This window comes from Onychomys torridus, chromosome 4 (assembly GCF_903995425.1).
Source record: "Onychomys torridus chromosome 4, mOncTor1.1, whole genome shotgun sequence".
NCBI classification, from domain to species: Eukaryota; Metazoa; Chordata; class Mammalia; order Rodentia; family Cricetidae; genus Onychomys; species Onychomys torridus.
Window position 1 is genome coordinate 64,526,399 of NC_050446.1, and position 23,919 is coordinate 64,550,317.

General features: G+C 36.5%; 1 protein-coding gene across 1 annotated transcript; it reads left to right on the top strand.

Moving 5' to 3' along the window:
* The first annotated feature begins 16,940 nt into the window (after positions 1-16,940).
* On the top strand, positions 16,941-17,868 carry LOC118582595 (olfactory receptor 4C15-like). Its single transcript, XM_036185589.1, has one exon. The coding sequence runs from the start codon at positions 16,941-16,943 to the stop codon at positions 17,862-17,864; it is 924 nt and encodes a 307-aa protein (XP_036041482.1). The 3' UTR covers positions 17,865-17,868.
* Positions 17,869-23,919: the final 6,051 nt, after the last annotated feature.

Below are 23,919 nucleotides of genomic sequence, written 5' to 3' on the forward strand. Positions count from 1 at the left end.
ATCAACTTTCCTTCTCTTAAAGTGTTGTGTGGGCAGGGAATCAGGGAAGCTCTTGAACAAATTGGGAAAAGAGAAATAGTATGACCAAAGTATATTGGATGAAAAACTCCTGAATAAAAACTGTAAATGCACAATCTATTTTCTTAAGTTCAGAAAAAGGATGTGAGGTTTGAAGATTATTGATTAGCAAACATGGAAGTCAGGCTAGTACCACATAATTTATTTCATTGACATGGTAAAACTGTTACAAACTTTATATAAACAGCCATACCATGGACCCAAACCCCAACCATGATACCTTCTTTGATGAAGATTTCAAATTCACATTTTCATACATGGAAAAAATTATTCTGTCCATGTCTCCAGAAATATTCCATGATTTTTGTTTCCTTAAGAACCTCAATATTATATAAAATAAATGAAAAATATTAATTAAAAAACCCCACAATCTTGAATGTTATACAGCAGTACCTGGCCATGCTCAGGGATTCATCACAAAAGGAAATGTGGCCACTGAGATATCTCCTGGAGCAATGTCCTCTGGAATTATGCTTTCTTGTGCCCCACTATTCATGTTTAGCACTATTTCCTTCCAACCAATTTTAGCAAATCACCTATTTGTAGCAATATCTGTTATTCTCCAAATTACAGACTTTCTTTATTAATGAAGAATTGTATGTAACATTCAAGTTTATCAGAAGGATGAGTAGCACTTTGTCAGTATAAACACTATCTAAAAAATATAGTTCAAACAAACAAATATTGATTTATCAAGAAAAAGAATAACTGAATATCTTGTTTGAAATGGCTTTTATGTTAAATTCCTTAAACCCACCCTATTTTGATCTAAGATTATCACTAAAAATAAGTGTCTCCTACGAACGCAGGTCAGCAGACATTTTTCTGTGACTATCTGTGCTCCCTTCAATTACTGTCAGTCTCTCTTCTCGCTGATGCACTTAAGATTCCCCTAAATGTCGCAGCTCTAGTGCTTTACTAGTTATGAAATGTAGGGAAGGTACCATTCTCTGTCTCCTTTATCTCCTTCCTAATAGGCAACCGAACTTCCTGTTTTTCTGCTCTTAATGATTTCTATTTCTTTTAGAAGGGGAGCAAGAGATGCCTATAGTACTGACCTAGTTCAGAATATCAACCACTTCACATGTTCCTGAGCAGTCCCGGGATATGGACGTGATAATAACTGCAGAACCAACACACTGAGGGAAAATGAAGTAGATGTAGTTAAGGCAATAGTTTGAGTCACTGTGATATTCAATGTTCTTCCCTGTGCTGTATGTTAATATGTGGTTGTAGAAAGAATACATTTTATCTTCTCTCACAATGACTATAGAGGGTGGAGCATCACTTCAGTCTCTGATACTGTGTCAGCATAGTCTCAAACCATACTCCATGCATTAAAAATAAGCAGAATGATGAGAATATTTGTACAGTAGACCAACATGACTGTGATTGCTAAAACCAAAGTCCTATTTAGAGATAGATTAGCAAATGTCCATTTAATCAATTTTTAGTTTTTCTGGTTGCAAGCTAAAAGTTTAATTTTGTGACAGATAGAGAGGTTTGGGGCCAGGTGTTCAGAAGTAAGAAAAGAAAGAAGGAAATATATAAAAAAGGAATGGAGAACTGAGGAAGAAAAGGAAGGGAAGGAGGGATGAAAGGAAGGAGAAAAGGACAGAATGAAGGAATGGAAAAGAATTAATGAAGGAGTTTTCATTCTAACAGCTGTTAGATATTTGACATTTACAAAATGCTGTTCTCTGGTCTCTGCATATTTATTTTAGTCTTGTATATGTTCTTTGTGCTTTGCCATGCAGTCCATACTAAAGATGAAGTGTCTAAACACTAGAGTTTCTGTAACTCTCTGAAGAATAGTTACAAGTCAAAGGCCCATGACTACATTAAACATAGCAGCCTGCCCACACATCCAATATTAAATCATTTTTTCATAGCTTAAAAGCATCTCCAAAAATTGCAACAAAAAAAGTAACTTACATTCCAACTCTGTGAAAATCTGAGGATAGTCTTCTCTTCTCTGTGGAGAAGTCCTTTTGGTGGTGACACTGTATTTCGATCCTCCTCTTCCTTTTCCCCTCTAGGAGAGAGAAGAAGGGCAGCTATGGGATGCAGGTGGAGGATGCTACAGTCCTATTCCAGTGCTGTCCCCAGCATTGTCTTAGATAAGAGAAAACGAAGGAGCTAAACTTTCTTCCTTGATGATAGCTGGAGTTTAAGGAAGTTTCCCAGAGAGGTCACGAACCTGTGAGATTCATCCTTAGCTCCCCAGGGTTTGGAAGAGCTGGCAGCAGTGGTTTCCAGACACAGTTTAGTCTGGTTTTACCTGTTTGAGTGTTTATAATTATTTTGTACGCCACAGCCAAACTAGAGCTTAGTTTTTATTTTGTTTTAAATATTTTCTTGAGTTTGTATTTGATAATTATTTAAAATCTCATAAAGTTCAGGAATATAACACTTTTCATAGGGATAGAATAGAGTGTCTCTGAAAAATCATACGCATTCATATACATACAAGAGACAGAAAGATAGATGGTAGATGATATTTTTTGAGGGGTGGGGAGAGGAAAAGTTTATTCAGTTCACACTTCCACATTATAGTCCATCATTGAAGGGATCCAAGACAGGAACTCAAACAGGGCAGGAACCTGGAAGCAGGATCTGATGCAGAGGCCACAGAGGGATGCTGCTTACATGGTTTACTCAGCCTGTTTTTTTTTTTTCTTCTTCTTCTTCTTTTTTAAATTTATTTTTCTACTATCAACTTGATATAGTACAAATTCTTATCCTAATAGTGAAATGTTTTATTGAGGCTTGCCGAGTAATTAAGTAAAACCAAAAATTATTATAAGCCAAAGTCAATTTAAGGTCTCCCCTGCTATATAGCCTCTCTGGTTCTGTGGGTTGCAGTCTGATTGTACTTTGTTTTATATCTAGAATCCACTTAAAAGTGAATACATACCATGTTTGTCCTTCTGAGTTTTGGTTACCTCACTCAGGATGATATTTTCAATACCATCCATATGCCTGCAAACCTCATGCTGTCATTGTTTTTGTCTGCTGAGTAGTACTCCATTGAGTAAATGTACCACATTTTATTAATCCATTCTTCAGTTGACGGGCATCTAGGTGTTTTCCCGGTTCTGGCTATTATGAATAGTACTGCTATGAACATAGTTGAGCATGTATCTTTGTAGTATGATTGAGCATTCCTTAGGTATATGCCCAAGAGTTCTTGGGCTGGGTCTTGAAGTAGATCAATTCCCAATTTTCTGAGAAACTGCCATACTGATTTCCACAGTGGTTGTACAAGTTTGCATTCCCACCAACAGTGGAGGAGTGTTCCCTTTGCTCCACATCCTCTCTAACATAGACTGTCATTAGTGTTTTTGATCATAGCCATTCAGACAGGTGTAAGGTGGAATCTCAGAGTTATTTTGATTTGTATTTCTCTGAAGATTAAGAATGTTGAGCATTTCTTTAAATGTCTTTGAGCCATTTGTAATTCTCCTTTTGAGGATTCTCTGTTTAGCTCTGTTGCACATTTTTTAAATTGTATTGTTCAGTATTTTGTTGTCTAATTTCTTGAGTTCTTTATATACTTTCAGGATCAGTTCTCTGTAAGATGTGGGGTTGGTGAAGGTCTTTTCCCATTCTGTATGCTGTCTTTTTGTCTTATTGACAGTGTGTTTTGCCCTACAAAAGCTCCTCAGTTTCAAGTGGTCCCATTTAGTAATTGTTGTGGTCAGTGTTTGTGCTGCTCATGTTATATTTAGGAAGTGATCTCCTGTGCCAGTGCATTCAAGAGTACTTCCTACTTTCTCTTCTATTAAGTTTAGTGTAAATAGATTTATGTTGAGGTCTTTGATCCACTTGGGCTTGAGATGATAGATGATAGATAGATAGACAGATAGGTAGATAGAAAGATAGATAGATAGATAGGCAGGTAGGTAGATAGATAGATAGATGATAGGCAGATGAAAGATAGGTTAACAGATGAATAAAGTTCTTGTCATATAGGTCCTTCACATGCTTAGTTACAGTAACTCCAAGGTATTGTATATAATTTGTGGCTATTGTAAAGGGTGATGTATCTCTGATTTCCTTCTCAGCCTGTTTTTCTATTGTATATAGAAGGGCTACTGATTTTTCTGAGTTGATCTTGCATCCTGCTATGTTGCTGAAGGTGTTTATAAGATGTATCTGTTCCTTGGTTGAATTTTTGGGGTCGCTCATGTATACTATCATGTCATCTGCAAATAGGGAAGGCTTGACTTCTTCCTTTCCAATTTGGATCCACTTAAACTCCTTATGTTGTCTTATTGCTCTGGCTAGAACTTCAAGTACTATATTGAATAAGTATGGGGAGAGGGGACAGCCTTGCCTTGTTCCTGATTTTAGTGGTATTGCTTTGAGTTTATCTTCATTTAATTTGATGTTGGCTGTTGGCTTGCTGTAAGTTGTCTTTATTATGTTTAGGTATGTTCCCTGTATTCCTGATCGCTCCAAGACCGTTATCATGAAGAGGTGTTGGATTTTGTCAAATGCCTTTTTGTGTCTAGTGAGGTGATCATGGTTTTTGTTTGTTTGTTTGTTTGTTTGTTTGTTTGTTTTTCCCTTTGAGTTTGTTTATATGGTGTATTACATTGACAGACTTTTTTATGTTGAACCACCCTTGTATCCCTGGGATGAAGCCTACTTGATCATGGTAGATAATTGTTTTGATGTGTTCTTGGAGTCTGTTTGCTAGTATTTTATTGAGTATTTTTGCATCAATGTTCATGAGGGAGATCGGTCTGTAGTTCTCTTTCTTTGTTTCGTCTTTAAGTCCCTGAAAAAAGAAATTGAAGATGTCAGAAAATGGAAAGATCTCCCATGCTCATGGAAAGGCAGGATTAATGTAGTAAAAATGGCAATCTTACCAAAAGCAATCTACAGATTCAATGCAATCCCCATCAAATTGCCAACACAATTCTTCACAGACCTAGAAAGAATAATACTAAACTTCATATGGAAAAACAGAAAACCCAGGATAGCCAAAAGAATCCTGTACAACAAAACAACCTCTGGAGGCATCACAATCCCCAACCTCAAGCTCTACTATAGAGCTACCATAATAAAAACAGCTTACTACTCGCATAAAACCAGACATGTGGACCAATGGAATCGAATTGAAGATCCTGGCATTAACCCACACACATATGAACATATAATTTTTGACAAAGAAGCCAAAAATGTACAATGGAAAAAAGAAAGCATCTCCAACAAATGGTGCTGGCATAACTGGATGTCAATGTGTAGAAGGCTTCAAATAGATCCATACCTGTCACCATGGACAAAACTTAACTCCAAGTGGATCAAAGACCTCAACATAAAGCCAGTTACTCTGAACCTGATAGAAGAGAAAGTAGGAAGTAGTCTTGAATGCATTGGCACTGGAGATCACTTTCTAAATATAACACCAGTAGCACAGACACTGAGAGAAACAATCAATCAATGGGACCTGTTGAAACTGTGAACCTTTTGTAGAGCAAAGGACACAGTCAAAAAGACAAAGCAACAGCCTACAGAATGGGAAAAGATCTTCACCAACCCCACGTCTGAGAGAAGGCTGATATCCAGAATATATAAAGAACTCAAGAAATTAGACATCAACATGCCCAACAGTCCAATTAAGAAATGGGCTATAGAACTAAACAGAGAATGCTCAACAGAGGATGAAAGACACTTAAGGATTTGCTCAATATCCCTAATTATCTGGGAAATGCAAATCAAAACGATTCTGAGATACCATCTTACACCTGTCAGAATGACTAAGATCAAAAACACAGAAGATAGCTTATGCTGGAGAGGATGTGGAGCAAGGGAATGGAAGCCTGTACAGCCACTTTGGAAATCAATATGGTGCTTCCTTAGAAAATTGAGAATCCATCTCCCCTAGACCCAGCTGTAGCACTCTTGTACATATACCCAAGGAATGCTCAGTCATACCACAAGGGCATTTGCTCAGCTATGTTCATATCAGCATTGTTTATAATAGCCAGAACCTGGAAACAACCTAGATGCCTTTCAACTGAAGAATGGATAAAGAAAATATGGTACATATACAGGACTACTCCACAGAGAAAAACAGTGACATCATGAGGTTTGTGGGTAAATGGATGGATCTAGAAAAAAATCATCCTGAGTGTGGTAACCCAGACTCAGAAGGACAACCATGGAATGTACTCACTCATAGTAGGATACTAGATGTAAAAAAAGATGACTAGACTGCTACACCACTCCAGGGATGCTACCAGGAAAATGGGACTCTGGGAGGGACTTGGGGTATCATCAGGTGATGGAGACGTGGATGGGATCTACATGAGCAGCCTGGACGACAGTGAGAGTGGTGAGGGGCAAGGTTCAAGGGAGGGAGAGCTTGGGGGAGCAGGAGATCCCAGCTGGATCAAGAACAGAAAGGGAGAAAAAGGAATAACAGACCATGATAAATGATGACCACATGAGAACAGGAATGGGCAGAGTGCTGGAGAGGTCCCCAGAAATCCACAGTGATACATCCTCTGTAGACCACTGGCAATGGTCAAGAGAAATTCTGATCTGACCTGGTCTGGTGATCAGATGGCCAAACACCCTAACAGTCATGTTGGAACTCTTGTCCAATGATTGATTGAGGTGAATGCAGGGATCCTGTGCTGGGCCCCCTCCCAACATTATGATTAGAAGAATTTAAACTAGCTAGGCTACTGGGACTCAATTGATTTTCTTAGTCATTAACCTAAGCCATTGTCTACATAGCTCCTCAATAGAAATTTAAGTGTTTTAGCTGTATGCTACTTTCTTGTTTTATTTCTTATCACCAAAACTCTATTTAAACTAACATTATATTATTATTATTATTATTATTATTATTATTATTATTATTATTATCAATTAGGCAATACAGCTTAAGAAAAACCACCTTCATAATAATCTAAACATTAAAAATGCCCAGTAGAATGGGATGCATCCATGAGATAAATATGCTATATTACAGGCAGTGGGGATCTCCCCCCCAACCCACATTCATACTCTATTAGATACTAGAGAAAGATGGCAGCAGCAAACATGAAAAGGCACAGCAGAAGCAAAAGATACTCTGGAGTCTATAGTCCCGGGGCCTTGTCTATCTGAGATTTGCCCATCATGGATTTTCCTCCTGGTGGGCTGACACACCTTGAAGTCAGCTTCCATCTGCTGATCCTCAGCCATGGCTACCAGTAATCCAGGATATGGTGAGGTAGCTCACCAGGTGAAGGCATTTGTCAGCAAGCCTGATGCTCTAGGATGCACATGGTGGAAGCAAAGAACTGATTCCCCACAAGTTGTCCTCTGAAATCCATGGCACCCTTCAACACACACACAAACACACACACACACACACACACACACACACACACACACACACACACGCAATATTTTTAGTATTTTAAATTAAAATATAACTTTAAAATGTAATTGAATATATCCAATTGAACATATTCTACATTGATTTGAAATGCTATTATTATTTATTAAAATTTATAATAAATAAAGTTTCCCAAAGACAGGAGGTTGTATTTCTTCTCAATTTCTAGTGAAAATACTGTAAAACTGAAAGATATTAAAGAAAAGCACAAGAAAAAGATCATGTTATTTAGAGCAAACATAGTTTAACAGCACACATTACACATTTCCTTAGAAAGGCATTGAACAGAAGGTGATCCAGTATGGAAAGTCAGGAAAGCTTTCTGTGAAGACAGATTGAAACTGGGTTCTATTTTCACACTGGATATGGGGATACTAGAGTAGAAGCAAGGTCATCAGCCTTTTTGCTAGGAACAATCTGAGAGTGAGACTTTCCTAGTTTACTGGAACAGCAATTACTAGTCTTGGCTGGAGAATAGGTGAACAAGCTCTAAGAGAATGATCAGGAGCCAGAAGGTGGCACAGGGTTAGAGAGCTTTGAGCATCTTGGTGAGTTTCTCAGCCATTGCACTTGGGAACCATAGTCATCATTGTTTTCTATTGATGAATCATCACATTTATACATCAAATTTTCTTTTTATTTTATCAATAGGAAAAAGAAATTAGCTCTGAAAATCTAATAGAAAGAAATAACTGATTTTGGGATTCATTCATCTCACGTAGAGACCTAAAATAGGATCACAATAAAGGCCTGTGAGGACATATTTAAAGGATTCTAGCACAAACTTTTGATAAAGGTAGTTATGAACCTGAGCTGATTTTATTTTTGTCTTCACAAGCTGATAATTTTCCCAAGGAGATAGCATGCATCTCATTTAAAGCAAGAAGTTATATTTTTCTGTCACTCAAAGGAGTGAGACATTTCATTCAGAATTGTTAAACACTAAACACTGTAATAGACATGTTTCCTAAACTTGTAATAAAAAAATAATGCCAAAGCTGAGAAATGGCATATACTTTTTATATAAGGTCATAAGTCCTTCTCAATCTTCTATAAGAGACAAACTGATGTACAGATAAGGTGTCACATGCCTACATCCAAACACTCAGGAAACCAAGGGAGGTTGGTGGAGTAATTAAGGGCAGCCAGTGAGACCCTACCTTAAACAAAACAAATTGGCATGTCTGAATTTCTATTTGGGGTATCTCACAGGGCAAGATTTGTTATATGTGAGACACAGTCAGTCCCTTGTACTCATCATGCTGAGTCTCTACTTACAAGGACAGAAAAACAGTTGCCTTCAAAAAGCCTCTGTCATCCTCAAAAACCTAAGTTCATTTTAACAATAATTCTAAACTTCATTTGTATGCAATTCAGTCTAAAGAAGGAAACAATGGCTAAATTCTGCTCACTTAACTCTGAGTGTCATTGTTCTTACATGATGAATTAATCTTAATGAAAAGTTCTATATTTATAACCTGAAATGTTGTACTGTAAAAAAAGAACAGATGTCTACATTCCAAGTTCTGTTTTCATGGCCTTCAGCTCGAAGAACATGTAGTTAACAAGATCCACTGATGCACTTGGATCTGCCTAACTAGAGGATTCTGACAGTATATTTACACAATGAAATATATACCACCTAGTTACCATCAAATCTTTGCTTGGCTTTGCTCATCTCAAGTTATGTTTGCCTAATTTTCATGTCTTTGGGCCCCAACATTTTTGTTGCTGAAGATCTGTTTTACTTATAATTTTCTTCTCATAATGGGCATCAATATTTGTATGTTATGTGCTTTTTTATTAATTCTATGTTTTTCTGTTTACTGAAGTTATTTGGTGCTATCATTTCTACTTTTAAAACATTATACATAGTAATAAGTCTCATCTGGGAATTCTAATGTGTATTTTGTTGCTCATTGTCTCCAATTCTAGTCTGCAAAGTCTAGTACCCCATCTTGCTGTTCTCTCCCACTCACAAGCTGCCTTCCTCTTCCACAACACAAGCATGTTCCTGTGTTTCTCTCTCTATAACCCTCCATTTCCATCCATCTATTCATGACCTGCCAGCCTTGAATAACAATTCCTCATCTCTCACATCCTCATTAGTTTTTGTTTTAACTTGTATTCTTGATATCCACTCTGACTGCTCATCTATATAAACTGCAGTTTTTACAATATCTATGAAACAGATTGCAGAAATCCCTCCCAAATCACTGAGTTGATAATGAAATGATGTGTAAAAAAGAACCAGTGAGATGACTGAGCTGGTACATATGCTTTCCATAGTATCTGACACCTTGAGTTCAATCTCCAGAATCCCCAGAGCCAACATGGTAAAAAAAAAAAAAAAAAAAAAAAAAAGAGAGAGAGAGAACTGACTTGTGTAAGTTTTCCTCTGACCTTCATACATACACTGTGGAATGCTCATATATCTTTTCCCTCAATAGATAGATTGATATATATGTATATAGATAGATAGATAGATAGATAGATAGATAGATAGATAGATAGATAGATGAATGGATGGATGGATAGATAGATGTTAAAAGGGGAAAATAATCAGCAAAAAAACTGAAATTACACTTTTGAAGGGCAATTGATGGAAATAGAAATCATCTTAAGTAAATTATGGTAATCCCAGAAAAGCAAACCCCACATTTTCTTTTATATGCAGATTCTAGATTTTTAAAAATAGGATTATGTGTGTGTGGTGTGTGTATGGGAAGTGTGAGCCATGAAATTAAAATGGGCACCAGTATCAACACAGTAGGATTTAGGAACTAGGAGTGGGATTAACACTTTAATTTTCATTTTTTGAAAACACACACACACACACACACACACACACACACACACACACACACACTAATTTCCATAGTGGCTGCACCTGCCTATGTGCCTGCCAGCCATGAATAGCAATTCCTCATTTCTCATGTCCTCATCAGATTTTGTTTTTATTTCTGTTCCTGACATCCACTCTGACTGAAATGAATAGGATTTTTTAATGTATTTTTTAATTTTATGGTATGAGATTTTTTCCCTCATTGTATATGTGTACCATACATGTTGTGCTCTTGGAAGCCAGAAAAGAGTGGTGGACCACTGAGTGGCAGGTATTTCCATGCCAACATGTGGGTACTGTACATTGAAACTTGGTCTCCTTTACAATGGTAGAGCAAGCATACCTAACCACTTAGCTATCTCCTTAGTCCTGAGACACGGAATTAAAACAGTTCAATTTGTCTGTCCCTGGTGGCTAGGAATGTAGAACATTTTTCATGCATGCATTGCCCATTTATATTTCTTCTTTAGGAAACTACTTAATTTATTGACCCATTTATTAATTGGAAGATTTAGTTTTTGGTGATGGAATTCTTGTAGTTCACTACATATTGTAAATTCTTTGTCTAGTATAGCTGGCAAATGTTTTGCTTCTTTGATAATTCCTCTTACTATGCTGATGCACCTTAGGTGTTTGATTTGATGCATCATCTCAGTATATAACTTGTGACTCTTGTTGCAAGGTACAGAAAACAAAAAAAAAAGTCTGTTACTGATGATGGTTACCCATCATCGCTAGAGAGTAAGACCCTAATGTGGAGACATCACACACTTTGTAGAATGCAGAAATCAATCTTGTTCTGAGCTAGCCCATTCCATAATAAATGTTGAGAATGGATTTTATTTTTTGCAGTATTAAGGTAACTGCAGACTCATAACTGAGAATGAGAGACATTGAAAGATTCTATGACATGTCCCCCTTTCTCCCCACAAAAGGAACAGTCTGGACAAGAAATTATTGAAAGGAATCTTGAAAAATTGAGAAAGATGCTGAACAGTAACTTCACAGTTGACAGTTTTTGGAGGGGGTAGAGGTGGGGAGGGACTCTTTCTTTAAGGGACTGGCCACTGTGAGTTTGACCATCATCCAATGAGTAAATGGGCAACAAAAATTGGACTTGGTGGTTCTTTTTTCTTTTTTGAGAGGATGGCACAAAGGTGGGAGGGTGGACCTGAGAAGAATGGAAAGCAAGTGTGATCTGGTTGGATTGTACTAAATTCCCAAATAATTAGTAAAAATGCATGTCAGAGAAAAAATAAAATATTAGGCAATTCAGGTAAGCTTAATTTATGTTCCAAATATAAAATGCTTACATTTTATTGGATGTGGTCCTCTTTTTTTAAATAATTTGAATTTAAAGCCCCTCCCCAATTTTTATAATTTTGCAAAACCCATTCTTTTCTTTTCTGTTTTGATTCATTTTCACAATATCATTTCTTTGGTATTGCACTCTGCTTTTCTATTACACATAGATAACTGAGAATGAAATGAAGCAATGTAAAGAATAGAACATAAAATGGTTTCTGCCTACTTAGAGCAACAGGTAGAAGGTCAGTATCATAAAGTAGAAAATACTAAGCATAATTTTGATAAGACTCAGGGACACAGAATGAATCCACATCAAGTTATTATGCTGTATCAGGACACATACTTAATATTTAAATTAAAAGAAAGTAGTCTCTGTATGTTAAATTTATAGACTACATAGATGATGATTCTTCTGGGCACATTTTTAATTATTTTTTGATGAATCACATAAATTCTGAATTTTCTTGTGATATATGAATTCATGTAAAATGAGTATGACATGATGCTTTCAAACTGTATAATATTAGCCTGGAGAGATTACTCAGAGGTTAAGAGCATGTGTTGATCCTACAGATTACTCTGGCATGGTTTACAGCACCTGTGTCAGGCAGCTCACACCTGCTTATGACTCCAGCTTCAGATGATTCTGATACTTCCGACCTCTCTACGATCCTTGTACTCAGGTACACATACCCCAAACACAGTCACACACTCACACACATAGTGAAAAATAAAATAATTATTTAAATGTAGTTAAAAACTGTATACATAACATAATATAGTTTCATATGGTAGCTTCTTTGAAAATGTCAGAGAAGTGATTTCTACATTTTCCCTAAAGATACTTCTCAATTATAGGCCCCCTTATGTCAACCAGATCTTCCATGCCAGTCTCAATTTTCCTCAGCTTATGATGATCTTGTTTGCGGGACCTGGGATCTGAAGAACAGAAAGGAAAAGGCAGAATATAGTCGAATGCTGTAGTCCAGTTTCACTATACTATTATACAGGAATGAAACAAAGAAAGCAGTTATCCAAAGAAGGTTGATTTCAGAAAACCACGATCATAAAAACATGTAAATAAATGTAAGTAAGCACATGCTAAATATTAACAGAGCAGCCTTTCCCCAAAACTTTCTCAGGACAGGGGAATTTAAACACATTTGCCTGGCACATGCTATAGATCATATCTGGTAAAGAATGAAAGCAAGGCAAAAGGCCATATCCAGTGCACTGACCAGACTGGGGTTCTATAGCTATGATCTGATACCCAACAACAACAAACATGTCTTATGAATTGAATGTAAATGTCTGTCACAAGAGGAATAGAATCACACCCAAGAACAACCTAGGGAACAAGATGTGCCTGAGGTAAAAAGCCTTCTGCCTTTTGTCCTGGATCCTCTCTTACAGTTTTCCAAGGCATTGCTCACTATGGGTCATCCCTTTGACCATGTTCTGATATGTCATTGCTATGAAACATAAACAAAGGAAAATTCCTTCAACCTCTACAAATTGTATTTTTTACTCTTAAAGTCATGATTAAATAATGGTATGAATTAATACACACCTCTAACTCCAACTCTTGGGAAGCTGAAGCAGGACTTCTGTGAATTCCAGGCCTGGCTGGACTAGAGATTGGATTATTTTATCAAGAAATTTACACACACACACATACACCACACACACACACACACACACACACACACACACACACACACTAAATAAACATATAACTAAGTAAATAAATAACAACTATGAATTCACAAAATCAAGATTATTAAACAAATAAATAGCATTATAATTGATATACAGCTCTTAATACTTTTACTTATGATCTTTTCTAATATTTCCCCATGACAAAATATATGTTACTAGTAGGTCAATGGATGGATTCCTTACAATAGAATTCTGCTCTTCTATTTTCTAAGTACTTTGCTTGAATGCTTCAATGAAACAAGACATTCCATCCATTATACAACAATGAATATATGGATGCATCATTAAATAGAAACTCAAGAAAATTAAAATCAAGCAGTAATTCAGTTAGAACATCAAATTGTTATAATAACTCCTAATTCAAAAAGCATACAAAAACACCATTTAAAAACCCATGTGACAAGATACTCCCAAATCCTGGGAGACTAAGAATCAGTCTCACAGTTGCATGAGCTCTGAGGGAAATCTCTTTAAATTCCACTTTCAGTCAACCAGGAAACTTTGGCTCCTATATTTTTGTTTTAACCCTAGACCTCATTGAGGCCAGGACTTGAATAGCAGTGGCAACATTCCCCACCTCCACCGCCAGATTGTTCATCTATCTTTGATATAGAAGGAAGAATTGGATATAAACTTTGTACTCTGATCATATTTTCTGCAATAGCAAACAGGAAATGTCAATGCAGATTTATTACAGACTGACACATGGTGAGACTTGCAATTCACCATTTTGCCTGGTTATAAATCTAGAAAAATTTACTATATATCTATCCAAAGTATTACTTGTATGAACCAATTTCATTGTAATTGGTATCATTTTGAAAGTATGACTTTAAAAATGCTTTTATTCTTGTGACTATTTCCATTTTGATCTCAGTCTCTGTATGTAGATAAACTGTATGTGATTCTGACATTAATCTTCCTATGGTTCCTTTCATCTTAGTTTATATAATATATCAGTTGGAACTGTGTTTTTTTGTTTGTTTGTTTGTTTGTTTGTCTTAGTGTGATGGCACAACTTGTTATTTCTGCACTTGAGAGGCAGGAACAACAAGATCAAAAGTTCATGGACATCCTTAAATTATAGTGAGTTCAAACTCATGGCCAGCCTGGGCTACAAGAGAAATATCTGAGTCCCCTCTATAAATGAAAATAGACTATCAGAGTTTCTATTGTGGTCCAGAATCATTGATGTGAGATACGTTCTTCTATGGCAAATGGGTATCACATATGAAGTTTTTTCTGCCTTTTTGAATGCAGACTTAACAATTTTGTTCTTTCCATTTAACATTCTATTTGTCCAATTTAAGATCAACAGAAGTGCTAGGAAAGAAGTTCCAGTATGTATACATTAGTCATTTGGTTTCATAGATACTGTCATACTATAATTAGATAAGAATAGAGTTCATGAGATCAGGATCTATCCCTGGTGCATGAGGTGGCTTTCTGGATCCCATTACCTATGGTTGGACACCTTGCTCACCCCTGACAAAGTGAGGAGGGGCTTATTCCTGCCTCAACTGAATGTACCAGGCTTAGCTGCTCCCTGTGATGGGAGAACTTACCCTGTTGGAGGAGGGGCTGAGGATGAAGGTTGAGGGGAGAGGGAGGAAGGATGAGAGGTGGATCTGTGGTTGGTATGTAAAATGAATAAAAAAAATTTAAAAAAAAGAATAGCACATTTGTGCTTATTTTAGAATGTTGACAATGCATTACAGGGTTTTTATTCTGTTGTTTCCTTATCTACAGTATATGAGCACACACTGAGTTTCTATTATAGATACTGGTGAGGAACAGAACTGAGAAGGCATGGAAATCATTTTTTTAAAGTATCAGACAACACTGTTTTAGGTTTATTTTTTTTTGTACTTTCATAAACAAGTAAAATTGTTTCTGTATACTCTAATTGACAATCATTACAATTAACTTATTCTTCCTCTTAGTACAAATACATTACTATTTTGTGCACAAAATTTAAGAACAATGTATATATACATGCATACTATTCATATACATAACTTATATTTTATAGACACATACATTGTATATGCAGGAGAGGATATGGTCATTTTGCAAGCTGTGCCTCCTTCAGAAAAGTGAGCTTCAAGGCTAGATTATTTATCTGAATGATTCAAGAAAGAACTTCAGTGGATAAAGAAAGTTGGTCTTTCAAGAGAGTGAACTGAACTATAATTGGAAAAATATGTCAAGAGCAGCATTTTCAAATTTGATCCCCTTCATGAGCTTAGACTAAACAGGTAAGCTGTTTACAAACATCTCCCAAATACTAAATTCATACAGATTTCAAAACATGTATCACAGAATTATATTTCCTAAAACCAGGTGCCATGGCATACTATGGATGATTAAGAAGTGTCAAGACTCTATATTATAGTACAACTGCTTCTTCTTTCCATTATACATTTAATTAGATGTAGTCAATTTGCACACAAAAGTGCTTGACCATTGCCTTCTAAAAGTTTGTATTTTTAATTTGACACATGCACAAAATGCATCTTCATCATATCCACCCCTCACACACTTTCAGAACCCCACAGAGAGCACCATTATATCATCCTTCCAATGTCATTAGCTCCTTTTATAATTTTTAAATTATTTATTTAGTAATAGCTTTCTTTGAATTATTTCAGATATCATGAGAACTGATTATCATTTTAATAAAACTATGGTCACATTTTAAAATACTGAATTAAAATTGATATCATAGCTCTTAAAAATATCTGTCATATATAGAACTAGACACTTTCCCATCAACATTTCTGGATTACAAAGAATGAGTTAACCCAATTTATTGCTAATGCATTGCAGACATCGAAGAGAATTGGAAATATATCCAGGATTTCCAAGTTCATTTTCTACTGCTTCATTAACTGTTATAACAAAGTGTTTGGGTAGGCCCTAGCAGACATGGTTGATCAAGTGTGATCTTTCTGTACATAAGTAGAATGTAGTTTTCGGATAACTTTTAATACTACTCACCAGGAAGTCACTGGAGAATGAAAACAGCTGAAACTTGAAAGATTCACTGTTTCTTTCTTTAGACCAAGCAGGTGACTTTTATCACTTATAATATAAATGAGTCTGATTTGAATATTCAGTAATTTATTTCCATCATTATTCTACTTGATCATCAACTATTCCCTCAATAAATTTCCAATTTTTGTTCTAAACATCAAAGAAATTAAGTAATGTAAATTTGCATATCAATGCACATGCCTGTTTGTATTGTACTGTAAACTTGTTTGAAGCAATTTTTCTCATAATTGCAGTTTAAATGGCAACAGTTTTGGCCAGAGAGAAGGCTCAGTGATAAAGATACTTGCTGTCAAGACTGACTACCTGAGTTCAAATTCCAGAACCTGCACAGCAGAGATAGAGTTATTCCTGGTAACTCTTCTCTGACTTCTACAGATAGACTAAAGCACCTGTCCATGTACACACACACACACACACACACACACACACACACACACACACATATACCACAAAGTGCATAAGCACACACATATAAATGACTAAATGCATGGACAAATGAAAGCATTTTATGTGAAACTTGTCTGAAGAATCATGCCAAATCAGACTATTGTAGCTGAGTTCATCCTCCTGGGACTTTCACAGAACCCAAAAGTTCAGAAAATAGTATTTGTTGTATTTTTGTTTGTCTACATAGCAACCATTGGGGGTAACATAATAATTGCAGTAACCATCCTCTGCAGTCCTGCACTGCTGGGGTCACCCATGTACTTCTTCTTGGCATTTCTGTCCTTCCTGGATGCATGCATTACTTCAGTCATCACACCAAAGATGATTGCTGACTCCCTTGATGAGAGCAAAACCATCTCCTTTGAAGGCTGCATGACACAGATCTTTGCTGAACACTTCTTTGCTGCAGTGGAAGTGATTGTTCTCATAGCCATGGCCTATGACCGATACATAGCCATTTGCAAACCCTTACACTACTCTTCCATCATGAACTGGAGGCTCTGTGGCACTCTGGTAGGGGTAGCATGGGCAGGGGGATTCTTGCATTCCATCATACAAATCATCTTCACTTTGCAGTTACCCTTTTGTGGACCCAATGTCATTGATCACTTCATGTGTGACTTGTTCCCATTACTGGAGTTGGCCTGCACTGACACTTATATTTATGGCCTGCTAGTGTTTGCCAACAGTGGGTCTATCTGCATCATAATCTTTTCGATGTTGCTGATCTCCTATGGTGTCATTTTGTTTTCTCTAAGAAATCACAGTTCTGAAGGGAGATGGAAAGCTCTCTCTACTTGTGGATCCCATATCGCTGTTGTCATTTCATTCTTTGTTCCGTGCATATTTATATATGCACGTTCTACATCTGCATCTTCTTTTGAGAAAAAGGTGGCTGTGTTTGATGCCATCATGACTCCTTTGCTCAACCCCATGATTTACACTTTCAGAAATAAAGAAATGAAAAATGCCATTAAAAAAATGTGGAAGAGATTAAAAATGGTCTAATAAAATTTAAAAATTTACACTTACAAACTTTAGTGTAGAGAATAAAGAAGTCAATATTTACTCCAAGGACTTTATAGTTTGTTCATTATACAGAAAGAGATAACACCATTCTATAGGGAAAGCATCAATATAATAGGCTGAAAACTGTCTTTAACCAGAAATTAACACTTGCAATATGAATTGGCAACTCAGTTACAGTAGCCTGAATGAGACGTGGTCTATACGTGTTGGGCATTCGACTACTTGGTCTTCAGTTGTGGCTATTTGCAGAGAATTAGCAGATGTGGACTTACTGGAGGAAGTATGTCTCTGGGGTGGTCTTGGAGGCTTCAAAAGATTCTTGCAATTTCAAGTTAGTTCTCTCTGCTTCAAGTTTGTGGTTTAAAATATGATCTCAGCCAGGCAGTGGTGGTGCACGCCTTTAATCCCAGCACTCAGTAGGCAGAGCCAGGCTGATTTCTGTGAGTTTAAGGCTAGCCTGAGCTACAGAGTGAGTTCCAGGACAGGCACCAAAACTACACAGAGAAACTCTGTCTTGAAAAAAAACAAACAAACAAAAAATATGATCTCTCGGTTGCAGCACACATCTGCCACTTATTTCCTCTGCTCCTTCATCATCCACTCTAATCCTCTGGTACTATATGCCCTAAATAATCCCTTCCTTCTGAAGGTTGCCTTGGTCATGATATTTTATCACAGCAATAGAAAGTAAATAATGCATCAGTACTGCTATGTGAAAATCTGTGTTAGTTAATTTTATAGTTCTGTAACTAAAATGAAATGCTTTATGCAAGTTACCTATTAAAATGTTTGCATGTAGCATGTAGCATTATGCTTTTTAAAACTCTTGTTGAAACTACAATGTGTTGAAATAAGAAAAGAAATATACTGAAATCATCTCAAATTAAAATGTGCATTTATGTGACATTGTCATTATATAAGGCCAAAAATCAGAAATTCAGAGAGAAGAGTACAATCAAGACTCACAGAATAGATGTTCTTGTACCACTTGACTTAATGTATAAATGGGTCCATTAATATCTAGCAATATGGTACTTTTTGGATATTTTGATAGATAAAATATGGTTATTCTTACTTGCTTATGAATGAGTTTATTTTGGGTCATGTAACTATCACACTCAAATCAGATATGAGTGTATATTCCCTAGAGAAACATCTATGAGCATCTCACATTCTAAAATAATCAAAAGCAGATTCAAATTTAACTTTACTGGCAACACCAAGCTGAAGATGCTAGTACTTAACACAATTTGTCCACATCCACAGACAGGGAATAAAACTCATAGTAGCCAATTAAAAGTACTTGAAAGTGTATTACATTTCACTTAAGGGTTGATTTCTATGTTCTTGACCTTTAATATGAAAGTGAAACATTATTATTTACAAATAACAATAGAGATAATTTGATGTTATTTCTCTCATTATATTTTGGTAATCTTGGGTGTCAATTGACTTCTACAGGAAATGTATTTAGAGTTATAAATCTATTCTGTTACAACTGCCAGCACTATCAAGGCTGTTTGAACTTTTAGGGAAATTTTTATTATTATGTGTATCTCTGTCATTTTCACACACCAGAAACAAAGTATGTCGGTGGGAGAAACCTAGATAAGAATGCATTGATCTCCTAGTGGAAAGTATATGAAGACTTAGGATGTAACACATCTGAACAAGTGTATTCTTTACAAATGTTCCAGTGTGTAAGAAGGGCTTGGGTGTGTGAGAACACATTCTCCAGTCCTATCCCTTGCCTATGGTCTGTCACCTCCCAAGAGTTTCTTCTTAACATCCTTTGCTTTCAAAGTTTCTGACTGTCAAGTAGTAACTTTAGTCATAAGATTAAGTGTGAGGCATGAGGACTGAATGCCCTATGCTCACTTATTTTATGAAGTTTGGGCTTCAATGCTTGAAACAAAACTATGAAAAACATGTCCATTCTGGTCACAGTGTATAAACCAACACAAATTTATTCTTCTCCATTATGTATAATTTTTATACATGCTTTTATTGTTTTAACCACAAGTATCTCTTTACACTGTGATGATGTTTTACAAAGGGAAATAAACTTACAATATCCAACAGAGAAATAAATACTCAAATATATTAACCAATTTCAATTCATATAAATTTAAAGATTAAGAGTTTATAAGATTACCCTAATAAAATGCATTGCTTCAGCATTTTATTTATTTATTTTTTTGTATTGGTTCTTCTTTGGCATAGTCAATTCATATAAGTATTATGAGGATATATAACTATTATTCTGTTACTAAATTTGCTTATTGTAGCTACTATATTGATTTAAAGAATTTACAAAAACTCAGTGTTAAAAGTGGATATTAAAATGTATATATATGGCTATCTGAAATAAGGTAAGAGACATGCCTTCTAATATAAGTATTAAAATGAGTAAGGAAAGTATTTTGCTACAGACTCAACTAAAAGAACTGCTTTTCTTAAAATCTTAAAGTGATTCTCCTTTCCAAACTCTCCTTCCCCACCCTGGGTCCTAGCTTATCCTTATGTTCTGTGTATTACTTTGTCTCCTGCCCTAGTCTTGTATTCTTCTATTTTTTGGCTTTTGGTTAAGATTTTATTATTTTCATTTATTCCTTATCTTTTCATTTTAGGAAATACAAAACAACCACATCACATAGCTTTAGCAAATGTACAAAATAAGATTACATTTAAATATCATGCCCATGGAGGGAAGCAAGCAGAAGAAAAACTGGTTTTTAGTAATCAAAAGATTTGTTTCCAAAGACAAGCAAAGCAATGTGTAGGGACTAGAGAGATAGCTCAGAAACTAAGATCATATACATACTGCTCTATCAGTTCCTAGCACCCACATGGAGGTTCACTCCAGTGACAGAAGATTTGAAACCCTTCTGTGACTTCTAGAGCGTTATGCATGCATGTGATACATATACATATACCCAGTATACATTTTCATACATAATATAAAAATAAAGTTTGAGAAGAAAATGCATTGTGTAAGGGCACTAATGATGAGAACTATTAAATCAAGTTGTAGTGGGTTTGAGGATATTAGCAGAAAAGTGTGTGTTGTACTGATATTAGAGCAAAATAAAACCACTTTTAGACACACTTTATGTCATCCATGAAAATTAAGAAACGAGATATTGTCTTAGCCAAAGATCATGAAAAGGTTTGAATTGTAGACATCTTTTCAATGGTAAAGTATATAAGAAGTAGAAATAAAAACATAAAAGCAAATTTTTAGTAGGATTAATTTCTCAACTCAAAAAATGAGGGAAATAATTGACTTTAGCCATTTTAGCTAAATTTCATACAAATGGATTTTTAGCATATTTTAATGAAGAACTTGCCTCCTTAAAGAAGTCAGAGACCTACTGAACCATTTGGTTTTTCTCTGCAGTTAAAATATCTGTAAAATACATAAGAAGATGGTGCTTGTATAGGGGGTGCTGATGTTGCTGTGGATGGTCGAAAAATGGGAGGATGATGGGGTCAGTGAGTTTGGGCAGCAGAGTGAGTTGTAGACATTACAGAGTCCAATGAGTGTCAAGGGTGGTGGTGCACCCTGCCCAAGGGTCTTTCACCTGTTGGTGGGCTGCTGGAGACTGCTCCAGAGCAGTGGAAATCCATCAGAGTTGGGGGCAGGGTCCAGAACCTAGCCATAGTGGAGAGGGTGCCTGAACTGGCCATCTATGGTAATCAGATTGGTGACATCAGAGATACTCTATTCACTAACTGATGAAAGCAGATGCAGAGATCCATAGTTAAGCATTGAGCTGAGCTCTGGGAGTCTTGCTGAAGAATAGAAGGAGAAATTACATAAGCCAGGGGGGATCATGACCAGAGAACCCACAGAGACAGCTGACCTGAGCTCATGAGAACTCATGGACTCTGAACCAACAGTTAGGGAGCCTGCATGGGACCGACCTAGGCCCTCTGCATTTGCGTGACAGCTGTGTAGCTTGGTCTCTTTGTAAAGGCCCTATCAGTAAGATTAGGTCGTGTCCCTGGTGCTTAACTGCCCTGGTGCTTAACTGACTTTTGGAGCCTGTTCCCTATGCTGGATTACTTTGCTCAACCATGACACAAGGAGAAGAGCTTGGTCCTCCCTGAATGTGATATGCCATGCTTTGTTCAAATCCATGGGAGGACTGGTCCTTTCTGAATGGAGATGGTGGAGGAGGGGAAGAGGAGGAGAATAGATGGGAAGCAGGGGTTTGTGGGGAAAGAGAGGAGGATGGGGGCAAACTTAGGTCCATATGTAAAATAAATGAAAAAAATTATATAAATAAAATAAAATATAAAAAATACATAAGGAGACTCAGTATGGTTCCTGAAACATAATAAATATTTACCTTTCAGGATATATTGAATATGGATTTAGAAATGATAAACTGTTTGATTTATTTGTTTTATTATTTTCATTGGGGAGATTTCTTTCTATGTATAGCACAGGCTGTCCTCAAAATCATCTTCTTTGGTGTTTAAGTGCTAGGAAAACAGGATGGGACTCTAGTCAGACATCTAGTAATCTCTTACAGAAAAGTCAGAAGGACTTACTATTACTAGGCATGTAAAATGTCTTTACTCAACTGTAAGATGTCCATTTTTCCTATTTTATACATAGAAAATAATTTTTTTGCACTCCCCACCCCTGGGAACCAGCCATCCCAGGGAAGACCTGCCCAACTTGGCCCCAGTTTCTGGCCATCTGGCAGACCCCACAGGAAGGTTCCCCTTTTCCAAGACTGCAGGCAGACCCTGCAATCTCCACACCATGCCCCCACACCCATCTGTCCAAGACCCCAGCCACTTCCTGAGATCCAGAGACCAGACCCCAGCTCTCATCCGCCCTGGAACTCCCATCTGGAGCAGAGGTGAGTGTCTGGGGTCACAGCCAGAGAGGCCTGCCCCTAGGTCCAAGCACTGGGCCCCAGCCATCCTGGGGGAAGACCTGCCCAAGTTGTGTACTATAATACCACCATGGTTTAAAGTTAGATTTCAACAATGACAAAAACTACAGAAAACCTACAATCAAATTGAAACTGAATAATGCTCAACTGAATCACCAATGGGTTAAGGAAGAAATAAAGAAAGAAATTAATTAAAGACTTCCTAGAGATCAATGAAAATTAATAGACCACATACCTAAATTTATGGGACACTATGAAAGCAGTGATAAGAGGAAAATTCATAAAACTAAATGCCCACATAAAGGAGTTGGAAATATCTCACACTAGTGATTAACAGCACACAAAGAAGCCAAGTCTCCCAGGAAGAATAGATGCCAGGAAATTGTCAAATTGAGAACTGAAACCAATGAAATAGAAACAAAGAGAACAATCCAAAAAATTAATGAAACAAAGAGTTGGTACTTTGAGAAGATCAACAAGATAGACAAGCCCTTATCCAAACTAACCAAAAGACAGAGAGAGCGTATCCAAATTAACAAAATCAGAAATGAAAAGGGAGACATAACAAAAGACAATGAGGAAATCCAGAGAATCATCAGGTCATACTTCAAAAACCTCTATTCCACAAAACTGGAAAACTAAAAGAAATGGATAATTCTCTGGATAGGTACCATATACCTAAGTTAAATCAAGACCAGATAAACCATTTAAATAGTGCAAAAAGGCCTAAGGAAATAGAATCAGTCATTAAAAGTCTCCCAACCATAAAAAGCCCAGGACCAGATTGTTTTTTAGCACAGAATTCTACCAGATCTTCAAAGAAGAGTTAATACCAATATTCTAAATTTTCCACACAATAGAAGCAGAAGGAATATTACCAAATTTCTTCTATGAGGCTACAATTACCCTGATTCCTAAGCCAAAAATAACATGCAACAAAGAAAGAGAATTACAGACTGATCTCCCTCATGAACATTGATGCAAAAATACTCAATAAAATACTAGCAAACAGACTCCAAGAACACATCAAAACAATTATCCACCATGATCAACTAGGCTTCATCCCAGGGATGCAAAGGTGGTTCAACATATGAAAGCCCATCAATGTAATACACCATATA